The following is a 22803-nucleotide window of genomic DNA, read 5'->3' as shown; positions in this document are numbered from 1 at the left end:
AGCTTGTAATATTTGTTAGAGTTGATTTGCATGATATTACGGCATTGAAACGCATGAAGCATTCATTGGAAAAGAAAAGGGGGAAAGTAACTTAAAAGAAAGGAAATTGTTTTTGGGAAATAATTTTTGATGAAAGGTTTGTGAAAACCGGACGCCTAAGAGGCGCGGGTGTTAATGTGATCTAGAGGCAAGTTGAGCTACCTAGGCCCAGACGACGCCATTGACGTGCCATGTGGTCGGGGAAAGCTAGTCAATCCTTCCCTCGTGGCCCTACAGAGGTGCTATAGGCCGAATTGCATTAATGGTTTGGAACGGTATGATGGAATTGTTTTGAAAAACGGGGAGCGACATTAGCATGACATTGCATCTCATTAGTATATTTGGTATATGGATGATCGGATGATATTTGGGTATATGTTGGTTGTGGTGTTATTGATATATATATATATATATATATATATATATATATATATATATATATATATATATATAGATATAGTCCATATGGCATGATCCCGTTTGCCTTTACCTATTCTTCGTATGGATTCACGAAGTCATAAGAAGTGTATCTTAGATACTTCTTACTGAGCTTATGCTCACCCTTTTATTATTAATATTTTTTAGGATACGGAAGGAAAGTAGCAGACAACGCTTCTCCACAGGGTTCGATGGGTTAGTGGACTATTTTGACATATTTTGTAGCTATAATCTCATTTTATTATTATTGCTATTACTATTTATTTTCAAACACTGGGATGACACGTATACTATGTATTAACATAAGAAAGAATGGTAGTGTCCTTAGTTAACCTCAGGTTCGGATAAGGACCCGGTTAGCAATTCGAACCCTCGGGTTGGAGTCGTTACAGAGATTGCAGTTGACAACTCACACACGAACCATATAATTGGTTCTAGTACGCCCGCAACATATCAATTCCGAATCGGATCTTAGGAGCCAATTTAAGCGTCAACAATAACAAACGCAGTGACGTAAATAACACAAAAAATCTGGATTCTACTAACCCAAGATTGTGATTGACTCCTTGAATAATTGAAGGGGTTTATTGCAAAACACTAATAGTCGATGGGAGTTTATTGCACTTTGCCATTTTTCTTAATATGATAGTTTTTACTTAATTGAATCAAATATTAATACTCCATTATTTTCTTGTTAAATATTCATGGCAAGAGTGTATCATCTAAGTTACACGCATATTGGGTGAGTATGACTTTTAGGTTCGATGTATCAAGTCTCCTAAGATAAGATAAATGAACATTTATAAAATAATTAATAATTTTGCCACATCATTATTTTTGTTTAAATTTAGGGTTCAAATCGTAAAACTATTCTACTTTTAAAATTATATCATCCTAAAAATAGGTGATGCAGCAAGATAACCAAGGTTTTAAGGTACAACAAAGTACAAGAAGTGTTTATATGCACCCTAGAGGATCCAAATCCTTGAATAATACCTTCCTCAACAATTCATTCTTATTTCAACTCTCTTCATTTCCCTCCCTCCGGATCAAAATCCTCTCCGAGCAATACAGTACTCATGTACCCTTCAGTTAGTGATGTACGTTACGAAAATATTGAACATCACAACATTTTTATAAGGTACATAACTTACTAGACCGGACAACACACTATGTTGCAGGAGGGAGTTTTAGTCCCCCTCCCTGCCTCCATTAACACAGCTATTGAAGGGGTCAATCATTTTTGTTTATCAATTGAAAATTATTGATTCCTGTAAGCATGCATCAAAATTGAATGGGAAAAATAATTAATGTATTCATATACGAATATTGTATAAAAGAATAAGCAGGAAAATAGAATTTTTTTTAAAGAATGGAGAGAGATAGAGATGAAAATAGAGTTTTTTTTAAAGAATGGAGAGAGATAGAGATTGAGATAGAGATAGAGGAGCATAGAACTGCTCCAAAACAATCAGGTTGGAGGATAGAAATATGATGACAATGAAAAACCAAGGAATAGCAGACCCCCAATGGTAGCTACTGTGCCTTGTGAGATCTTGGATGCTAGCATGCTTCCTCCAACTACTGCCAATGACGTACAGATGGTGTGTCCCAGAGTAGCTCCCACTGCAACTCCAATTGCACTTTTGTGTGTAGCCAGCTGCAGAATCGAGAAAATTAATATATATATATATATATATATATATATATATATATATATATATAGTACATTTATATTCTATAAATGCAGCCCAAATCTGTAGTTGCAATTGAAGGCTTCGACGAGAAGAGTCCAATTACAATTTACAATTACCAAGCGATCGTAACACCATGTTTTATATGGGCTACGGAAAGGAAACGGCAAGCTTTTGACATAAAATTCAGCATACAAAATAGAATGTGTTCCAAATATGAGGTTCAAAGCAAAACATTTGATTGAGCAAATGAACAAGGAGAGCACAAAATCCTAAATATTAGGCTGGTCCAGTTATTTTTATTTCATTTCTTTTTGATAAATGAATGTTGTTTATGTACTCCTTAATAGAACATATATAGGCCAAGCAAGATTCAAGGATAAAGAAATTATCTTACAGCAATTGTCGCTATCTGGCTACGATCACCCCACTCCGCTAGAAAGGTTAAGATGAAAGACTGCACCACAAAGTATAGACACAAAGAAACACACACAAAAATCAGTCAAATTTCAATTTATTCTCTTGAATTAATGGCAAAAATGTACAAAATAAAAAATAAAAATGTACCACAATATTACAGGACTACAGAACCTAGGTAACTTGAGAATGCACAAACAACAAAACAGTAAAGGAAGTTGATTTTCATGAGACTTTAGTGTGTTGCTACAAGTATCTACACACTAGGCATACCTCCAAGAATATCGGTGTACAAAATCGAGAAAAGATACGACGGACTGTTGTTTTCCCTCGTCCACCCTCCAGTTTCTCCTCTACCTGAAATTATGGGATAATAGCAAGTGAACAAACAACAAAGATTACAACATGTTTGACAACTGCATGAAATTCGGCAAAAAACATTGCAAAATCAATAATATTAGCTAGTGCAACTATTCAAACACTGATCAGACATGCTTGAAAAATGATGGAAGCAAGCACAATATAAAATCAGTAACACATCTTACACTGTGTGAGAGAGGGTTTTATGAGCCTTTTGCAAGAGAACATGATGAACCAGAAATTTTATGAATGATTTTAGATTGGCCAACATCTCGCTAATCCAGTTGCAAAATTACAACCATTGGACGAAGGGAGCATTTGATGAGATTGATTTCAAAATACACAATGGAGACTTGAGAGATGAGGAGGAAAGATGACTCCCCGCCCAAAGAGCCATTCAAGACATAATGACAAAGCATTACTCCCCGCCCAAAGAGCCATTCAAGACATATCAATTCGGGTGTGATGTTTTACGGAGTAAGCTTACTCCATCCCAATTAGTCGTCAAATCACAACATTACTGTTCTTTTAACACTCATAGGCTGTCATAGCAATATCTTTCCCCTTGAATCATCTCCTCTTGCATTGACAATTATCAAATTTGCAGCAAAAGTGGTTTTTCCATTTAAAATTTTAGATTCCAGTGTTATAGGACTTCTTTGCACATTCAATGCGTCTCAGTATGCAATCAAAGCTAAACAATTTTTCCAAAATTCTGCAAGTGTATGAGGGATTAGGAGCCAGTGAATCATCTCCTCTTGCATTTTCTAGTCGCTAAGAGACCTTTACGTATCGAAACCAATATATATATATATATATCGTATCTAATTTGTAATATCGACACTGGCGAGTCAATACCTCAAAGTGGAATGTCACAATCACAACCACCACCAGCACAATTATGCAACAAATACTAATATTCTCATACATAATTAAATATGCAACATTTTAAGAAAATTGTTTCATAGACATACAATTGGGGGAGAAAAAATAGTGTCACTAACACAACAGGCTAGGCATTGTATTCAGCATTGACAATTTATTCATTTTCTAACATTAATAGTTCATTTTTTCAGCAATGACATTTGGCACTGAGAGCTCAAAGACAAATACCGAAATCACAACCACGACCAAGATAATTCTTGGCAGACAATAATATGTCAAAAATTCAATCATGTGCTATAAATGTTCAAAATAATCATTTTGAAAGCATAAAAATAGAAATATCATCAATTTTTTATAAAAGTAATTTGAATGGACAAAAAGTGAAATAAGTGATGGAAAAGCACCAAATTGCATCAAAAACTAGAATAGTTATAATGAAAACTAATATCTATAGCCAAAGGTAAAGAACAACAAACATTATATTCCAGCCCCTATCAAAATATAAATCAAGACATTGCAATTAAAGTGAAACAAAAACTAATAATCACTACTGAATAACAGTATTGAGTAACAAAACATACTTCCTCCATTTCCTTTTTCTGGGATCCTTTTGAATCTGATACCCATGCAATATAGAGCAACCGCAGCCCGAAAAAAGCATAAAGAACTGGATATATATATAAAACATAAAACACTAGTCAAAAATATATATATAAAACATAAAAGAAAATTCAGAATTTAGGTGTCTATCTAGCTTATGAGATCCAAATGGCAAACACTAAATTTCCTTCATGATGCAATGTAAAACTCGTGTCTTAGGAGACATAAGAACATTCAACATTCTATTTGATACGAAGGATGAAAATTTGGAATATAGAAAAAGTATTGGCATTTCCCTCATGCTGTTTGGTTGATTAAGATGAAATGTGGAAAGCAGTGAAGGTGTATTGCAGCATTTGACCATTTAGAGAGAGATGTTTCACTCCTCCTAACCTCCCACTCTTGGGCCCATGGGGAAGGGGCTTGCCTCCTTCCTCCCTTTCCCTTCCCTCTCCCCTAGGCCTTTCATCCTCCACTTTCTCCTCCCATTTATCCTCCTTACAAGCGGACTCTAAGACAAAATGTATAGAACCATATGCAATCTTTCTACTGTCAAGCAACGAGTAAAGCTACACATCTCGTATATCCGCAAAGGGGCAGGTCTGGTTTTCCTACTGGGAATCGCTATATATATATATAACATATATACTAAATACCAAACCAAACTAAAAAAATTCTTGAAGGAAGCATCACACTTGAACTGGAAAAGAATGTGTGATTTTATCTTAGTAATTGAAATTGAAAAATAATACCTGTAGCTGCACTGTTTGTATGCTTCCTCGATATCAAATTTGGTACGATCCTACCAAGTCCAGTGGAAAGTACCTAAATCACATGTACAACATATTTGCTCTTATAGAAATTCCCATAAAAGAAAAAAAACTAGAAGGCACTGCTTCAAAATCACTAAAGCCATCTACTGGAATAAACAGATAAAGGTTACCAATCCAGTAGAAGCATAAACGAGAAGGAAAAGAAAGATCATATGATGAAATAGAATTGGGAAAATAGTTGGCATAGTTAATTTTAACTGCCATAACATGAAATAGAAAAGAGTAAATGGTTTTTAATAGTAAACTTACTGTCATTACAATCAAGGCACTTAGTGCACCAGACAAAACAATTGACTTGGGATGACGCATTGCCAAAAGAGCTGCAATTATGAAAGTTTCATCTCCAATCTGGCAGCACGGTCACAAGTTAAAAAATTCATCAGAGCAATTGTGATCCTTTAGAGAACACCATAATAAACAACATGGATACAAAAATAAACAACTTCGGTAGTGACCTCGCTGAAACTGGCAATATACTATGAAGTGAGGGCACAAACCTCGCTGACGATAATCATTGACAAACTGGCAAGGAACGCATCGAGAACTCCAAGACCAGAATCCAAATTGACAGGTAGAACAACAGTTTCTTGATCATTCCAATCACTCCCAAGTTTTTCAAGAACCATCTGTCCCAGAAATTTACATAAAACCATACGAGAAAAGCACAACAAAGTTAGGTGTTGTAAATTTACCCAACAAATAAGAAATTAATCATGCACATGCATGGCATTTATAAATATGGAGTGAGAAACAGGGAACATGCAATGTTTGCTCGTGCGAAAAAATATGGGAAACAAAACCAAAGGAAGAGTGTTCTAAAACTTAGTTTACATTGTTATATTGGTTGATTAAACATTTCAAATCTCACAGTTCATGTTTTAATAATTGACAACAGTCTTACAAACCTTCTGAAAAAAAAAATCACGGTGAATATGAATTTCAAATAACTCCTTCCACCTTGTTTTTTGAAATGCACAAATAAAGGGTCTCAACTCAATCTATGCATATTTTATGAACTTACATCTAAACATTAAATTTATGAGTTAATTTTACAAACATCCCTTCAGGTACAGTCAAATAGCAATGTATCTTTCGAAAATAACTATCACTCAGATCCATTTTCACTTTTCTATCATAACTTCCGTTAAACATATATAAAAAGACAATTTTGCCCCTAAATACCCTTTGACTTGGTCAAAAGTACTCACTAGCCTTAAAAAATTAATTAAAAAAACTGCAATATCCCTAAAAACACTACAAATTAATTTACAATTATAGATATATCTCATATATATATATATATATATATATAAAAGGTTGTTCCTGTCCTTTCCATCGTTGATGGAGGTGGTGATTGTGGTGGTGAATTCCACTCCTGTGGCAAGCTGAGCTCATGGAGGCTAGAGTGTAGATTCGAATTTGAATGACAAAATGGATTCATTTTAACAAACTACAAGGCGAGGATCAACGTGAATCCCATGTAAGATGACCAATCCCACATCTTTGATTCGCAAAGGTTGAAAATCCATATTAGAGAGATTGGGACTAATCTTTGGTGGATGCCGTATTGGATCCATTGGATCGGGTTTTCCACTGGGTCTTTTGGCTAAAGCTCCCTAGCGAGGCGCACTAAAACTACTATTATTATGTTTGCCTTTTACAATGAAAAGTGGGTTGGTTCTATCAATCAATGAACTCAAAATATGCTTACCTTTTTTTTCTTTTTCTTTTTTCTTTTTTTTTTTTTTGTATATATATATAGAGAGAGAGATATGTCTGGTATATCTATATAATTTGTAAATTTTAAATATATTTTAGTTTTTTAATCCAATTATTTAGGTCAAAGAGTTGTTTTGACAAAATTAAAAAGTATTTACATTATTTTATAGTTAAAGTGTGAATGAAAAACAAAATAAAAGTTATAACGTGAGCTATAATTATTTTTAAAAGATATTTTATGGTGATATTTAACCAAATTATGATAGGGTGTAGTGAAATTAATCTTAAATTTAAATTTAAGTTTAACTCATTTAATAATTAAACTTAAATAAGCTCATCTTAACAGATTATTAAAAACTTAAACCTAAAATTTAATAATTTCACGCTTTATTTGAACTTAGATCCGTTCGCTTTAATCTTCCAACCCGGGGGAGCCTTAATAAAAGATTAAGGTTTTACAATAAAAAATTTGTAAAGCAATTACAGGCAACCAAACACCTCAAAATGCCAAAAACCGTATCTGATAAAACGTTTCTATGACAAAACACAGAGCATATAATATCAGCTTTCAACAATTTGCTCAGCAACCAAACAAGACAAAAACAGGGGTGCCGGCACAGGTCTAATCCACTTGACTCATCCCTGTCGGTATCAGGCCCGGATTCCTGAAACCCAAGCTCAAAACAATCAATGCATAATGAAATAAAACCTAGACACACAGCACTTGAGCAATACCTGAGCTGAAACGCTAGAGACGGCCAAGAGAACAACGCCGATGACAAAAAGGTAACGAGCCATGATTTTCAATTTCAAGCTCTTCGTCCCAAATCCAATACCCACTGGGAAAAAAAAAAAGAAAAAAAAAACGAGAAACCCAGAGAAATCGAACGGAAAATTAGAGATTTTCCCGAGAAAGTAGATGTAATTCAAAAAAGGGATCACTGCATCGAAAACTCACAGATCGAGATGGGATTTATTCAAAGACCTAGTAGAGAGAGAAAGAGAGAGAGAAGACACGCATCGTATCTCCAGATACTTTGCGTTCGAACAAGATCTCCAAAAAAGTGCCTTGAAAACTAGGGATTTGTGTTGTAATCAAGTGTATAGTCAAAGTATTTTCTATTATATATATATATAGTAAAGTATTACAGTGTATTTTAGAATGGAAAAGAATAGTTTGAATATGAATTGTGATTTACACACACTCCTCATATTCGAAGAACCAATAGTAGAGAGAGAAGTGTCACTGTTCCTGCCCTTCTTCGTTCATCGGAGATTTGTGTTGTAATCAAGTGTATAGCCAAAGTATTTTCTATTATATATATATATATATATATATATATATATAGAGTAAAGTATTACAGTGTATTTTAGAATGGGAAAGAATAGTATGAATATGAATTGTGATTTACACACACTCTCATATTCGAAGAACCAATAGTAGAGAGAGAAGTGTCACTGTTCCTTCCCTTCTTTGTTCAACAGAGTTCTGCGTTTCCTTTCTTAGTAGAGGTGCTCTGTTCATCAAAGGTTGGTGTTTATACGGGTTGTTGCGCGTTGGACGTGCTCTTGTAGCATGTTTGCTGCTCATCTTTCTTGATCTGATCAGCGCTGCCTCTCCTCTGGCCACCATCGACTATGAGTCGTGGCTGGTTGTTGCCGGAAGAATCTGTGAGGATGGTGCATAGGTTTTCTGTTGTTTTCTGCTCTAGGTGGTGTTTTGTTGGTACAGATGCGACTTTCAATGATGATGGTTCGCCGGCGAGTGGTCAGTCCCCTCCGTTTAGTCGGTGCGACCCAACACCTCCGTCCTTTCTCACGTCTTACAAGGGCCAAACATCATATTTGTATGCAATGGGTACTTTTCATTTCAAGCATTTTCATTTTTTTGCAAAGTTTGCGCAAAATGGCATTTTGGACATTTCATTTGAAAAATAAGACTTAGCTTGACCATGGTCATTTAGAAAATGACATTTTTTTTTTGGGTGTTGCTTCACAAACTTTTTCCAAAAAAAAAAATGTGTTTTAGTGTTAAGAAACTCACATTTTCCAAAAATTTTTGGTGCAACCTTCTGGTCTGCGATCCATCGCAGAGCCATTTTTGATCCTTCGCGATCCATCGCATAGCCATTTTTGATCCTTCGCAGGCCCCTTCGATCCTTCTTTGTTTTTTGTAAGGGTGGCAATTCTCATTCGTGGGTCATGTTCGTGTCATGTCGATGTAAGGGTATTATACTAAATAGGTAAACTCAAACCCAACACATTTAATAATCGTGTCAAGAATTCTCAACACTAACTCAACCTGTTTATTAAACAGGTAAACGTGTTAACCCGTTTAATAACCTGTTTATTAAAACAAGACATTTAATGTTTAATCAAATACTAAATAATAGAAAAAAAAAATTCATAATTAACCTAAATATTCAAAATAAAAAGAAAAATTATAAGGCATAGACAAGGTTTATGTTAAAATGATTTAACTATTCATAGTAATTGGTTTAAACAAGTAACATATTACATAGGTCATATTCATGATTATAACATGTTGAGTTAAATGGGTCATAAACGGGTTATACGGGTTGAACTCTTCAACCCTAACCCGACACGGTTAAGTAAACGGGTTAATCGTGTCGACTCTTTTCTAACCCAAACCTATTTATGCCAAACCCAAACCTTTTTAACTCGTGTCGTATTCTTATCGTATTGTCATGTCGTGTCGTAATTTGCCACCCCTAGTTTTCGGCGATCAATCGCAGAGGTGGCGATAGATCGCACTGGCACTTCTCATTTTCAAAACTTTGGATTTTGGTCTCAGTTTAATCCATCATGGATTCTGCGATCGACCACGATCGATCGCCGATGCCCCTGGGCGCATTTTTAATTTCAGTTTTGTTTCAAATTTCGAGGTTCCATATCTTGTCATCCGGACACCGAATCAGGCGATTCTTGAGTTTAACTTTATTAATTTTTTGTTATCTTTCCAATAGTGTGCACGATGGAAACCATTTCTGTGTAAAAAGACCATTTTACCCTTGGGATTCACTTTGTATGTTTTTAAAACTTTGTTTCCGCTTTTGTTTTCTTTTGGGTTCCATGGTTTCATGGAAAATCACTTTGGTGTCTTAGGGATGACGTACATCTCTAGAGACCTTATTTCCTTTGTTTCGCTTCCGCATTTCGGATCCGTTATCGTGTTAACTTTCAAATCATCATTAACGCATCGGATTTGTAAAACTTGGGCCATCACAAGTACACTCATTTTGTATTAAGCATTTAATATTTCGGTACTAAAAAAAATAGTGTCAACAAAGAGTAGTACCCGATGAAAATAAGTTTACTATTTTTTATGATCAAGAAAAACATTGTGTTTGTTGGTAAGCATACTCCGTAACTACTAACATAGAGTACAATGTATCACGAAATAATAACGTAACGTAATTGTTGCATAAAACGATATAAAGATAAATAACTGTTGACACTCTTTTTGGTAATTTGTATTAATGACATGGCAATCAATTTGGGTATAAATTGACACGTGGAAAAGGTTACAGAATCTACATTCAGAGGCAAAAGAGATTGAAGCATTTGAATTATTTAATGGATAGGGATTATAATTTAGTATTTATCTGTTAGTTGATGTAAGTTAAATATTTATGTTTATCTTTATGATTAATTTATTTTAAACTTATAGTTAGTTGGGTTATCGATAGTATTAGATTTTATTTGAAATTAGTAATTAGTTATTTGATAGAGTTTGATATATTTAGAATGTTTATGCATATGAGTTTGTTAACATTTTATTCTATAAATAATCAAGGAGGTATGTTGAGATAGAGGTTCAGCACCCTCAAAATCATTTTATTATTATTGTTGTTTTCTCAAGCACTTTCCCCAAATAGCATCCTTGCTATCCCTATCTCCCTCTCCCTCTCTATTTCAGTCTCGTTCTATTTCTCTCCCTATATCTTCTCCCTATCACTTTCTATATCTATTTCTCTTCCCTTTCTATTCTCTAATTTTCACTATATATCTATTTCTCTTCCCGTTCTCCTCGCATCGCCTAATAGTCAATATTCTCAAAGCGACTCCAGTTGACAACTCACACTTCAAAACATATAATTGGTTCTGACACGCTCGCAACATATCAATTCTGAATCGAATCTTATGAGCCGATTTAAGCGTCAACATTCTTAGCACGCCCGGTGGGACCCCACTAGGTGAGTGATTTATAGTAAAAATATGCAGTTGGTTCATCAGCCGATGTACCAATATTCTAATCAAGCACATGGTCGACTAAACAATTATCAGCAACCAGTTGTTGATTATTAGCAACAAGTCGCTAATTATCAACAAGTCACTAACAGCAGCCGATTATCGGTTTGTTCCAACAGTCGATTATCGGCAAACGCTAACAGTCGATTATCGGCATGTTCCAGTAGTCAATTACCAGCAACCAGTTGCTGATTATTGGTAGATGCCAACAGTTGATTATTGGCAAGTGGTAAATAAGCATGTCACCTCCGTATCACAATCTCCAGTACTCGGGGGGCAGTCGGTGCCCAATTAGTCATATGGTTGGCCTGAAAGATATCAGCGACCAGCAGCTGATTATCAGCAAGTGGCAAACCAGTCACCAGTAGCCGATTATCTGCAGTTGATAAATCAGCATATGGGAGAACTAAGATGCCAAATAAATCTCATAATAGGAGGTACTTACCCAAACATCGACTATCCAAAGTCGCTATGATCAAGCCGAAATCTTGACAGCTCATGAATCAATTTTTTAACGTGTTTCTTCACCATTGATAAATACTTCTCAAGGGCCACAAACAACTACGGCAGGAATTGTCCCGCCGAACACAACTCTTGGTATGCCCATCGGCAATCCGTCGATAATAACATAAATACCATTGATGCCGATTAAGCTAAATGTAAAATCGGCAAAGGTTATGCTACAATGCCCACCAATTATGCCGATTCCTCCTCAGAGAGAACAATAAGAAATGGGGGAAATTGATCAGGAGATTAAAGAATTGATAGCTCAGCTTATCCAGGTCGAAGAAGCTCAAGGGCGTAAACGTGCTTAGCCTATGTACAGGAAACCTTATCCTTACCAGGTGGTAAATCAATAGGTCACCCCTGTATCACAACCTCTGTTACATGAAAGGCTGCCGATAACCAGTACCGAAATTAGCCAGTCTTGTCAATCTTGGCAGGAAATATTATTAGAAAATCGGCAGCAAAGTTTGCCAGAATATTGTTAGTTACCGACTGCCGATTATCGGCAAGTTCCAACAACCGATTATCGGCAAGCGGTAAATCAGTCACAACGGATGACTTATCAACAACAAATGACACACCCCATCCTAATAAACAATATTTAATAAATGAAACAATTAGAATGTATCTAACCATCTGCATTAATCTCATACATACATGACGTCATCATATATCAGAGTTCCTACTTAAAAGTTTACAATTAAAGATAAACTATAAATCCACCTTGCACGCTCTAAGAAACCTAAACAATTAACTACAAGTCACAATATTAAATTCTACTACAATATTTACATTTTATATAAAACACATTTCATTGTTCTTTTCCCCTTTCACACCCAAGACTCTAAACTTGGTAGTAGCAACCCAACCTGATACTTGAAAAATATAGATATGGAAGGAGTGAGATTAAAGCCCAGTGAATGCAACACCACTACATCAGAGTAATATAAACAAATATTATCTGATAACTTAAATTAAACTTCATAACATATAACTTATAGCTTTACAGGCATTTAAAATATAGTACTTTCCTTCTAGGCCAGAGTATGGAACTTATATAGTATAATATTCTCCTTCTTGGTCAAAGTATGGCCCTTATTTAAATATAGTACTCTACTTCTTGGCCAGAGTATGGACCTTATTTAATATAGTTTTCTCTTTCCAGGCCAGAGTATGGACCTTATATAATATATTACTCTCTTTTCAGGCTAAAGTATGGACCTTATATACAATATTACTCTCCTTCTAGGCCAGAGTATGAACCTTCTATAATATAATCAAGTTATATATATTCATCTTCATTTCACATAAACAGCTTTAATACTTCAATTAAACACATCCAAGTATAAACTTCCAGTGAGTACACTCACCTTAGCTACTTTTCAATTTATTTAATTATACTTCCATATGGTTGCATTTTCTGTCTCCTTTTCCTTGCCTATACAACATTATAACCAAGTTATATTTATTTCTACATAAAATTAAATAATAATCATCACTTTTATAACAATCCCAACAATTATAAATAAAATTGTAATAACAGTTCTTTATACGAAATCTCAAACTTCACCATTCCATCTAATTAACCATAAATAAATTCATACTTGAGTTAGGTGAAATAAATAAATATATAGATGCAATCTACACAACACCCATAACCATGTTATTCTTATTCCAAGGAGAATTAAAATAATAATCATGGCCTTCGTAATAAATCCTACCATTTATACTCACAGTAATTAAAATCCCTTTCACCAGTATATAACTTAAATTTCAGCAAAGTAACTACAAGTAGGCAAGAGTTGTATCAAGTTATACTATTACACAACTCATTTGAAAAATAATAAAAAAATATGAAATTATTTACCTTTGGTACTGGTCAACAAGAATTCGAAAGAGAATTCGTTCCCTTTTTCCTCTTCTTTTATTTTCCACTTTTTGCTTGCTCTCAAACGGGCACTATTTTCAGTCTATTAGTGTGTCCATAACTATATCCGCAATGAACAAGACTTTTAAACATATATACTACCCTCTTGTGTGCAGTCGGTTAACACAGCTTCTATTAGAAGCTTACTTATATAAAAATAAAAGCTAAGCAAACACACTACACATATGCTGCCACACATATACCCACGTGTTCAAAGGTCCAAGAGCATGCTGTCTTGTGCGGGCAGAAATTTGCCTTTTACTAAGCTTGAAGCTTTACTCCACTTATAATATATTATTATGTATATACTAGTCAAACCACAAGGTTTTCTTCAAACCTTTAAACCACTTAATAACATAAATAATATATATCTAGAAACTTCAAGCACCAGCAAAGAGAAGTGTGAAAACCTCCATATATATCTTCATGTGATAATATATATTGTGCATTTATATATAAAAATTTATCACCTCATGGGCACACCCATTTACACTTACAATCACCACACACACACACACCACCTGGTATCAAACACACTCACACACAACTTCGGTACATACCCATTTCATGGTATTCCACCAACACAAATGTATCACTCCTTCCACTTCCATCAGTTATATTATTAATATTATTTCCAATTGGGTTGTAATTAGTAAGCTTGATACAAAATGTAAAATTCACAAAATAAATATTTATATATAAATCATGACAAATTAAAATTAAATTATGCTAACCAAATTAATTTTTGTATCGAGATATTACAATTCTTCCCCCCTTTAATTAATTTCGTCCACAAAATTAAAATGCATGAAACATACTGAACAAATGAGGATATTGCATTCTCATAGTTTCCTCGCTTTCCCAAGTCGCTTCTTCAACTATGTGACTTATCCACAATCCCTTTAGCAGTGATATAGTTTTATTCCGTAGCACTTGCTCTCGGCGATCCAAAATCTGTACTAGTTCCTCTACATAAGTCAAATCTTCCTTCAACTCTATCGATTCCACAACTAAAACATGAGATGGATCTGATATATACTTCCAAAGCATAGACACATGGAAAACATCATGTAATCTTAATAATTGTTTTGGTAATTTCAACCGATAAGCTACTGCTCCTATCCGTTCCAGAATTTTATACGGTCCAATGTACCTGGGACTTAATTTACCCTTCTTTCCAAACCTCATAATACCCTTCTAGAGAGAAATACGAAGAAAAATAAAATCACCAACTTCAAACTCTAAATCCCTTCTTTTTTGCACACCCACATAACTTTTCTGTCTATCATATGCTACTTTCATATGCTGCTGAATTATCTTCACTTTTTCTGTTGTAAGTTCAATCATTTCTGGACCCAATAACTTTCTTTCACCCATTTCACCCCAACACAATGGAATTCTACATTTCCTCCCATGCAATGCTTCATATGGTGTTATCCCAATAGTAAACTGATAACCATTATTATAAGCAAATTCAATCAATGATAAATAATCATCCTAACTACCTTTGAAATCCAGTACACAAGCTCTCAACATATCTTCCAAAATCTGAATAATTCATTCTGACTGCCCATCTGTCTGCGGGTGAAAAGTTGTACTGAACTTCAAAGAAGTTTTCATGGCTTCATGCAAACTACACCAAAATCTAAAAGTGAACTTCGGATCCCTATCACAAACAATAGAAACTGGAGCCCCATGCAAACATATGATCTCATCAACATACAAATGAGCATACTCCTTGGTAAAATAAGTAGTTTTCACTGCCAAAAAATGAGATAATTTCATCAATCTATCAACTATCACCCAAATGCAGTCATGTCCCCTTTTTTTATCTTGGAAGTCCCGTCACAAAATCCATTATTACATGCTCCCATTTCCATTATGGAACTGGTAATGGCTGCAACAACCCCACTGGTTTCTGATGTTCAATTTTCACTTGTTGACATACCAAGCACTTTGTTACAAATTCTATAATTTCACGCTTCATATTATTCCACCAGTAGTATTCCTTCAAATCCCTGTACATTTTAGTACTTCCTAGATGCATAGCATATATAGAACTGTGGGCTTCATCTAAACTATCTTTCTTCAAAGAAACTTCATTTGGAACACAAATTCGACTTTTAAAATACAAAGTCCCATCATCCCTAACTGTAAATTCAGTTTGCATACCTTCTTGAGCTTCGTTTCTTTTTTTATCCAAGAATACATCATGACTTTACAACTCCTTAATTCGATCAAGCAACAAAGGTCTCACCGTAACATGTGCAAACAATGCTCATTTATTAATAATTGTCAATTCAACTCCCATCAGTCTCAACTCCATAATATTTGCCACCCGTGCACACTGTACACAAGATAGTTTCCTTGAAGACTTCCTACTCAAAGCATCTACTACTACATTGGTTTTTCCAGGATGATGGTGAATATTAGAATCATAATCTTTGATTAACTCCATCTAACGCCTTTGTTTCAAATTTAAATCCTTCTGTGTAAACAAATACTTCAAACTCTGATGATCAGTGAATATTTCACAAATCTCACCATACAGATAATACCTCCATAATTTCAAAACAAAAACAATAATAGCTAACTCCAAGTCATGTGTAGGATAGTTCAATTCATGATTCTTCAATTGTCTCGAAGCATATGCAATTACCTTTCTATTCTACATCAAAACACATCCCATACCCTGATGTGAAGCATCAGTGTAAATCACAAAACCTTCACCACCACACGGAACAGTTAACACTGGGGCTGACGTTAACTTTTTCTTCAATTCTTCAAAACTTCTTTAGCATTCTTCACCCCACACAAACTTTACTTCCTTTCGGGTCAGCTTCGTTAATGGCAACGCAATACCTTTAGATGAACCTCTTGTAATAACCTGCTAATCCCAGAAAATTTCTGACTTCTGTCACATTAGTTGGCCTTTCCCATTTCACTACTGCTTCTACTTTTGACGGGTCAACATAAATACCATCCCCAGATACCACATGCCCCAAAAATACAACTTTATCAAGCCAAAACTCACATTTGCTAAACTTAGCAAAAAGTTGTTTCTCCTATAAAATCTGTAGTACAATTTTTAAATGTTTTTCATGTTCATCCACACTCCGAGAATAAATCAAAATAGCATCGATGAAGACAATAACAAACGAGTCGACATACAGATGAAATACTTGATTCATTAAATCCATAAACACCACTGGAGCATTGTTAACCCAAAAGGCATTACCAAAAACTCATAATGGCCATATCGAGTTCGGAAAGCAGTTTACAAAATGTCACTATCCTTTACTTTCAACTGGTGATATCCTGACCTCAAGTCAATCTTAGAAAACACCTTTGCCCCTTGTAACTGATCAAACAGATCATCAACTCGTGGCAATGGATACTTGTTCTGATGGTTACTTTATTTAACTGTCTGTGGTCAATACACAACCGTATAGTACCATCTTTCTTCTTAACAAATAACACCGGTTCACCCCATGGTGAAATAATAGGTCGAATGAAGCCCTTATCCAGTAAATCTTGCAACTGTTGTGGTGGGTTTCTTCACTTGGGCTGATGTTCTGTATGATCTCGCTTTAAGCCCATTTCTATGGCCTGCAACTAACAAGGACCAATTGTCTATGGGTCTTTGTATGGACTGGGCGATGGTCTGTTTTTATGGGTGCAGGGTCTTTGGGCCTTTGCATACGGTTGTATCTTTGGATGCGCTTTATAGATGTCGTATGACTGTTTCTTATTGCAATGTTAAAAAAAAAAAAAAAAAAAATTGTGATTTGATTTGTGTTCTATCAAAAAATGAAAAGAATTGTTTATATATGCTAATGCTCTGTTTGTGTTATAACCATAGAAGTAACAAATCTAGTTATTGCTATGATAGATGTCTGAGGATGCCAAAGACGGCTCGGGCCAGATCCAGCTCGCATAACAAAGTTTGGGCCTGATAATTGACATGGGCCCAAACTTGATGTCCACAAAGCAGACCGGGTGTAGTGGATTGACTAAAAAATGCCTTCAAAGAGGATTTAGGCCCATAACCATTTAACCTTGAGGATAGGCCCAGCGGCGGAAATTAGTTAAGAATGCTCTAGAATAATGCAAATTGTCTATAAATAGAAAAGAGAAAGAAGGAATGGAAGATCGAAATATTTGAAGTGTAATGAAACTCTGTCAATTTAGAGAAAGAAAATTCATGCATCTTCAATGGCGCCGTCTGTGGGAATCGAACCCACGACCACGTCAAGTTTGCTTTGTGGGAATACACTCGGTCTGCTTTGTGGACGTCAAGTTTGGACCCATGTCAATTATCAGGCCCAAACTTTGTTATGTGAGCTAGATCTAGCCCAAGCCGTCTTTTGGTTCAAGAACTTGGCTCAAGGTTCAATTGCTAGCTTTCAAGATTTGTGTGATAAGTTCATAAGTCAGTATTATGGAAATAAACGTCCGGCAAAAGATGTGTCAAGTTTGTTTACAATGAAGCAGCATGAGGATAAGCAGCTCCAGGCCTTTCTCACCAGTTTTAACCTTGTTAAAAGTACGGTTATGGAATGTCATCCATCAACAGCCGTTCAAACGTTCAAGCTAGTAATGACCCGAGGGACTCCGTTCCATACAAGTCTGGTGGTAAACACACCAAAGACGATGAACGAGCTGAACAAGAGAGCTGATGGTTTCGTTCATCTGGAAGAAGAGGAAGCAGCTAACGTTAGGAAGACGTCTATCGTCTCCACAGAAGCGAAGTCCAAAGCCAAACAACCCCCGCCGCAGCGTCAGATCTCCTGGAAAGCAGAGAAAAAGCCCAGAGAGGATGAACTACCCCACTCAAAGTTACATTGGCGAGGCTTTACCAAGAAAACAAAGATAAGTTTCGTCCTCCCTTGCCAATCAGACAACCTCTCGAGCAGAGGGATTAATCTAAACATTGTGCTTTTCATAGTGATTTTGGTCATCAAACTAACGAATGCAGGAATCTGAGGAGGCAAGTGGAAATGCTGATCGCCAGAGGTGAGTTTGCAAGGTATGTTCAAGGGCCGGCGCAAGAGCAAAATCGTCTAGCTGAGCAGGTCAAAAGAAACCAAAAACTAAACCACCATAATGCTCAGCCCGTACGGATTATCAACGCAATCCATGTCCGACCCGAGCAGACTGCAGAATCCAAGGAATTGCTCCGAACATGCCTTCGCCAAGCGCAAATGAAGAGGCGAGTAGGCAGTGTCAACACTCTGCACCAACAAAGCTCAGCCGTGCAGATAAGGTTCGATAAGACAAGCCTGATACGAGTTCAGATTCCGCATGAGGATCCCTTAGTTGTCAGTTTGACAGTGGCAGAATACTTAGTATGAAGAGTGCTCGTCAATCCGGGTAGCAGTGCGAATATCATGCCTAAAGTCACTTTTGATCGGCTTGAAATTAAGCCAGAGGAGCTTAAGTCTACAGGAAATCCGTTGTTGGGGTTTAATGGCAAACGAGTCGAACCGATCGACACAGTTGAATTGGTGGTCCGAACAGCTGAGAGGGACTTAGTCGAAAGTTTTGTGGTGGTGGAGAGCTATCCCTCCTACAATTTGTTGATGGGGAGAGGATGGATCCATAGGGTACAGGGAGTCCCCTCAACCCTACACCAAGTGATGAGATGCCTAAGCCCAGACAGGAGCAAGGTGATTGATATTCATGGGGATCAGGTTGTAGCAAAGGAATGCTACTCAGTAACTCTGAAAGCCGCAGGGAAGGAAAAGGCTCACATCCGATCTGTTGCTGCGCAATAGCAATTACAGGAACCTCCCCTCAGCATGAGCAGGGAGGAGGAGCCCACGATGCTGACCGAAGAGCCTCTGGTCGAAGTTCAAATTGATCATTTGAGGCCAAACCGAACCATAAAAGTAGGATCGCGACTCTCAGATGAGGAAAAACGCCTGTTAATTGATTTCCTTTCTCAAAATGCAGATGTGTTCGCTTAGAGCCATTCGAACATGCCAGGGATCGACCCTTCTATCTCTTGTCATTCCCTTAATGTTGATCCGAGCGTCAGGCTTGTGAGGCAGAAACAGAGGAGGTTCGCCCCGGAACGCAACCAGATCATTGCTGAGGAGGTAAACCGATTATTGGAGGCTGGGTTCATTCGAGAAATACAATGCCCGAACTGGTTGTCAAATGTGGTTATAGTGCAGAAGAAGAATGAAAAATGGAGAGTTTGTATTGACTTCACCAATCTGAATAAGGCATGCCCGAAGGATAGCTTTCCACTTCCGAAGATTGATCAAATTGTGGACGCTACAACAGGGTATGAGCGGTTAACTTTTCTTGATGCTTATTCAGGCTATAATCAAATTCCTACGGATCCAAACGATGAAGAAAAAACTTCTTTTATCACCGAATAAGGGATCTATTATTAGAAGGTCATGCTGTTCGGATTGAAAAATGCTGGAGCTACGTACCAAAGGTTGGTTAGCAAAATTTTTAAGGATCAAATGGGCAAAACAGTGGAGGCTTACATCAACGATATGGTGATAAAGAGCAAACAGAAGGGACATCATTTGAAGCATCTACAAGAAGTGTTCAATGTATTAAGAAGGTATGGAATGAGATTAAATCCGACAAAGTGCTCGTTCGGCGTGGGATCAGGGCAGTTCCTTGGCCACGTGGTCAACAATAGAGAGATTGAGGTCAGCTCAACCCAAGCGGAAGCTTTGTTTAAAAATGCAGAATCGTGCACTATTAAGGAAGTTCAAGCTCTTACCAAACGCATAGCAGCATTGAGTCGGTTTATTTCCAAGTTATCTGATCGGTGTAAACCATTCTTTGATACAATCAGAGGTCACGGAAAGCAGTCCTGGGGGAATGAACAAAGGTAGGCACTGACCAATCTGAAAGAATATATGCGAAACCCACCAGTCTTGAATGCCCCAAAACTAGGTGAAAAACTTTTCTTATACCTCGGAGTTTCTAGCGTTGCAACCAGCGGTGTTCTGATCCGGTGTGCTGAGGGTAAGCAATTTCCAGTCTTTTATGTAAGCAAAACATTGGCCGAGCCAGAGAGAAGATATTCAAAGGCCGAACAAGTGATCTTGTCCTTGGTAAATGCAAAAATGAAGCTCAGGCACTACTTTGAATCCCATCCAATAGCCGTTCTGACCACATTTCCCATAAGGGTGATCCTGCATAAGCCCGATCTGTCCGGACGAATGACGAAGTGGGTGATAGAGTTAAGCTCTTTTGATATCACGTATGAACCTCGAACGGCCATCAAAGGGCAAGCAGTGGCTAATTTCTTACTAGAGTGTGATGTGAAAAAGCCAGATGCATGTTTGGAAGAATCCTCATGGAAGCTCTTCGTTAATGGCTCCTCAAATCAAATGGGGGCAGGAATCGGGGTCAAACTGCAAACACCAGAGGGCACTGTGCTGAGCCAAGCAATCAAACTTGAGTTTAGGGCAACCAATAATGAAACAGAGTATGAAGCGCTACTGGCTGGATTAAGGTTGGCCAAGGAACTAAAAGTCAAAAACTTAGTCGCCTTCAGTGACTCGCAGCTGATCATTCCACAAGTGACTAGGGAGTATGGTACCAAAGATCAAACTATGGAAGCATACCGTTTAGCCTTTATGCACGAGGCCAGCAATTTCGATCAGATCAAGTTCATTCAAGTGCCGCGGGAGCACAATGAAGATGCCGACCGTTTGGCCTACAGTGCATCGAGCTCGGGTAAGACATTGGCAAGGGTGATTCCAGTTGGTGTGCTGTGCTAGCCATCTATCTCGGAGGAGTCGTCAAGCTCGGACCCATGGCAGGTGAACGTCATACCATATGAGCGAAGCTGGATAGATCCAATTATGGCATATATCCGAAATGGTGTTTTACCCGAACGAAAGGATGAGGCAAGTAGAATCAGATCGAATGCTGCGCCAGCCATAGTTTCCAACACATATGGCCCATTTCCTATAACTTCCGCAATTCTATACGGTCCTTCCCAAGGTGACATCATTTTCTTAATAATTCCAACTTTTCTTTTCAGAACTAAATCACCAAGTACAAAATCCCTATGCCTCACCTTCCTGTTATGGCTATTCATAAGTGTTTGCTGATATAACGCAAGCCATACTGCCGCAGCATTCTTCTTTTCCTCAAGCAAATTGAGGTTAAACCTCAGCCTATGATCATTCTGCTCCTGATTCCATGCTAGGTTTCGAACAGTGGGAACTTGATGCTCCACCGGTATTACTGCCTCGGTACCATATGCCATGGCAAACGGGCTCTCCCCGGTCGGTCGCCTCGGTGTCGTTCTGTATGCCCATAGAACGTTCGGGAGTTCATCCAACCACTTCCCTTTCTCATCTTCAAGCTTCTTCTTTATGCAAGAGAAGATCGTTCTATTTGTGATCTCAGCTTGACCATTTGCTTGTGGATGGCTGACCGCTGCTAACTTCTGATTGATTCAAAATACTTGCCAATTAGTAATAGACGAAGGATGCAAAATAAATGGCAATTCATTCATACAAACAGTTATTAACAAATGATGCAAAGTTTGAAATCATGAGTAATAGAAATCATCATTTTCATTTATATAAGGAGTTGTGAGAATTACAAAGAAGATGATATAAAGAAAATATAAGTACAATCAAGCTATGCTCATCTCCTCATTAACCCGCTCAGCCTCATCAACCCGCTCAGCTTCAACAATCCCCTCAGGGTTGCTGGCGTTCCTTTCCCCATCAGTGGCTGCAGCATCACTGTGATGAGGGTAATGTAGTTGGATCACTGTTTTATTTTGCAGGGTTTCGCCCTCGGCAGCGGTTGCGGATGGAACCACGATAAACAAAGGATTCTGTAGGGTTCCACCCTCGGCAGCAGTTGCAGATGGAACCACGACAGACAGAGGAGGAGCATCCAGATGTGGAGAATGAGGGGCAGGTATAACCCCGAAAGATACAATCTCCTGGCATTCATCAAAGATATGCTCGGCAGGAGAGAAGTCTGGGTCAGTATAGATTCCTGGTGGATCGATCTTGAGTTCATTGTTAATGTCATCTGGAGTGGAACCGGTCTGACCCTCAGCAGGAAGACAATCATTATAACCCTCTTTGAACCCTTCAGCATATCTGAG

The 22803-nt window shown here is 37.2% G+C and overlaps 2 protein-coding genes across 2 annotated transcripts; one reads left to right on the top strand and one right to left on the bottom strand.

The window, feature by feature from the left end:
* Positions 1–1753: 1753 nt before the first annotated feature.
* LOC132311604 (GDT1-like protein 4) lies at positions 1754–8114 on the bottom strand. The gene is made up of 8 exons (XM_059809603.1): positions 7721–8114; positions 5764–5892; positions 5516–5614; positions 5186–5258; positions 4415–4500; positions 2862–2945; positions 2569–2628; positions 1754–2137 (listed from the first exon to the last, which is right to left on the bottom strand). The coding sequence occupies exons 1-8, from the start codon at positions 7781–7783 to the stop codon at positions 1949–1951; spliced, it is 783 nt and encodes a 260-aa protein (XP_059665586.1). The 5' UTR covers positions 7784–8114; the 3' UTR covers positions 1754–1948.
* Positions 8115–19081: 10967 nt separating this feature from the next.
* On the top strand, positions 19082–19468 carry LOC132314165 (uncharacterized). The gene has a single exon (XM_059813060.1). The coding sequence runs from the start codon at positions 19082–19084 to the stop codon at positions 19466–19468; it is 387 nt and encodes a 128-aa protein (XP_059669043.1).
* Positions 19469–22803: the final 3335 nt, after the last annotated feature.

This window comes from Cornus florida, unplaced genomic scaffold (assembly GCF_030987335.1).
Source record: "Cornus florida cultivar Cherokee Brave unplaced genomic scaffold, ASM3098733v1 CherokeeBrave_3.0.0_Hap2_Chr06, whole genome shotgun sequence".
Lineage (NCBI taxonomy): Eukaryota > Viridiplantae > Streptophyta > Magnoliopsida > Cornales > Cornaceae > Cornus > Cornus florida.
This window is presented reverse-complemented; position numbering and strand designations above follow the sequence as displayed.

Bases quoted from the DNA above. Each gene is read 5' to 3' on its own strand.
- LOC132311604 (XM_059809603.1), bottom strand. From the start codon at position 7,783: ATGGCTCGTTACCTTTTTGTCATCGGCGTTGTTCTCTTGGCCGTCTCT. The intron at 5,615-5,763 runs GTTTGTGCCCTC...CCGTGCTGCCAG, and splicing joins CAATGATTATCGTCAGCGAG to ATTGGAGATGAAACTTTCAT. The intron at 2,946-4,414 runs GTATGTTTTGTT...CCATAATTTCAG, and splicing joins AGAAAAAGGAAATGGAGGAA to GTAGAGGAGAAACTGGAGGG.
- LOC132314165 (XM_059813060.1), top strand. From the start codon at position 19,082: ATGCCTAAAGTCACTTTTGATCGGCTTGAAATTAAGCCAGAGGAGCTT.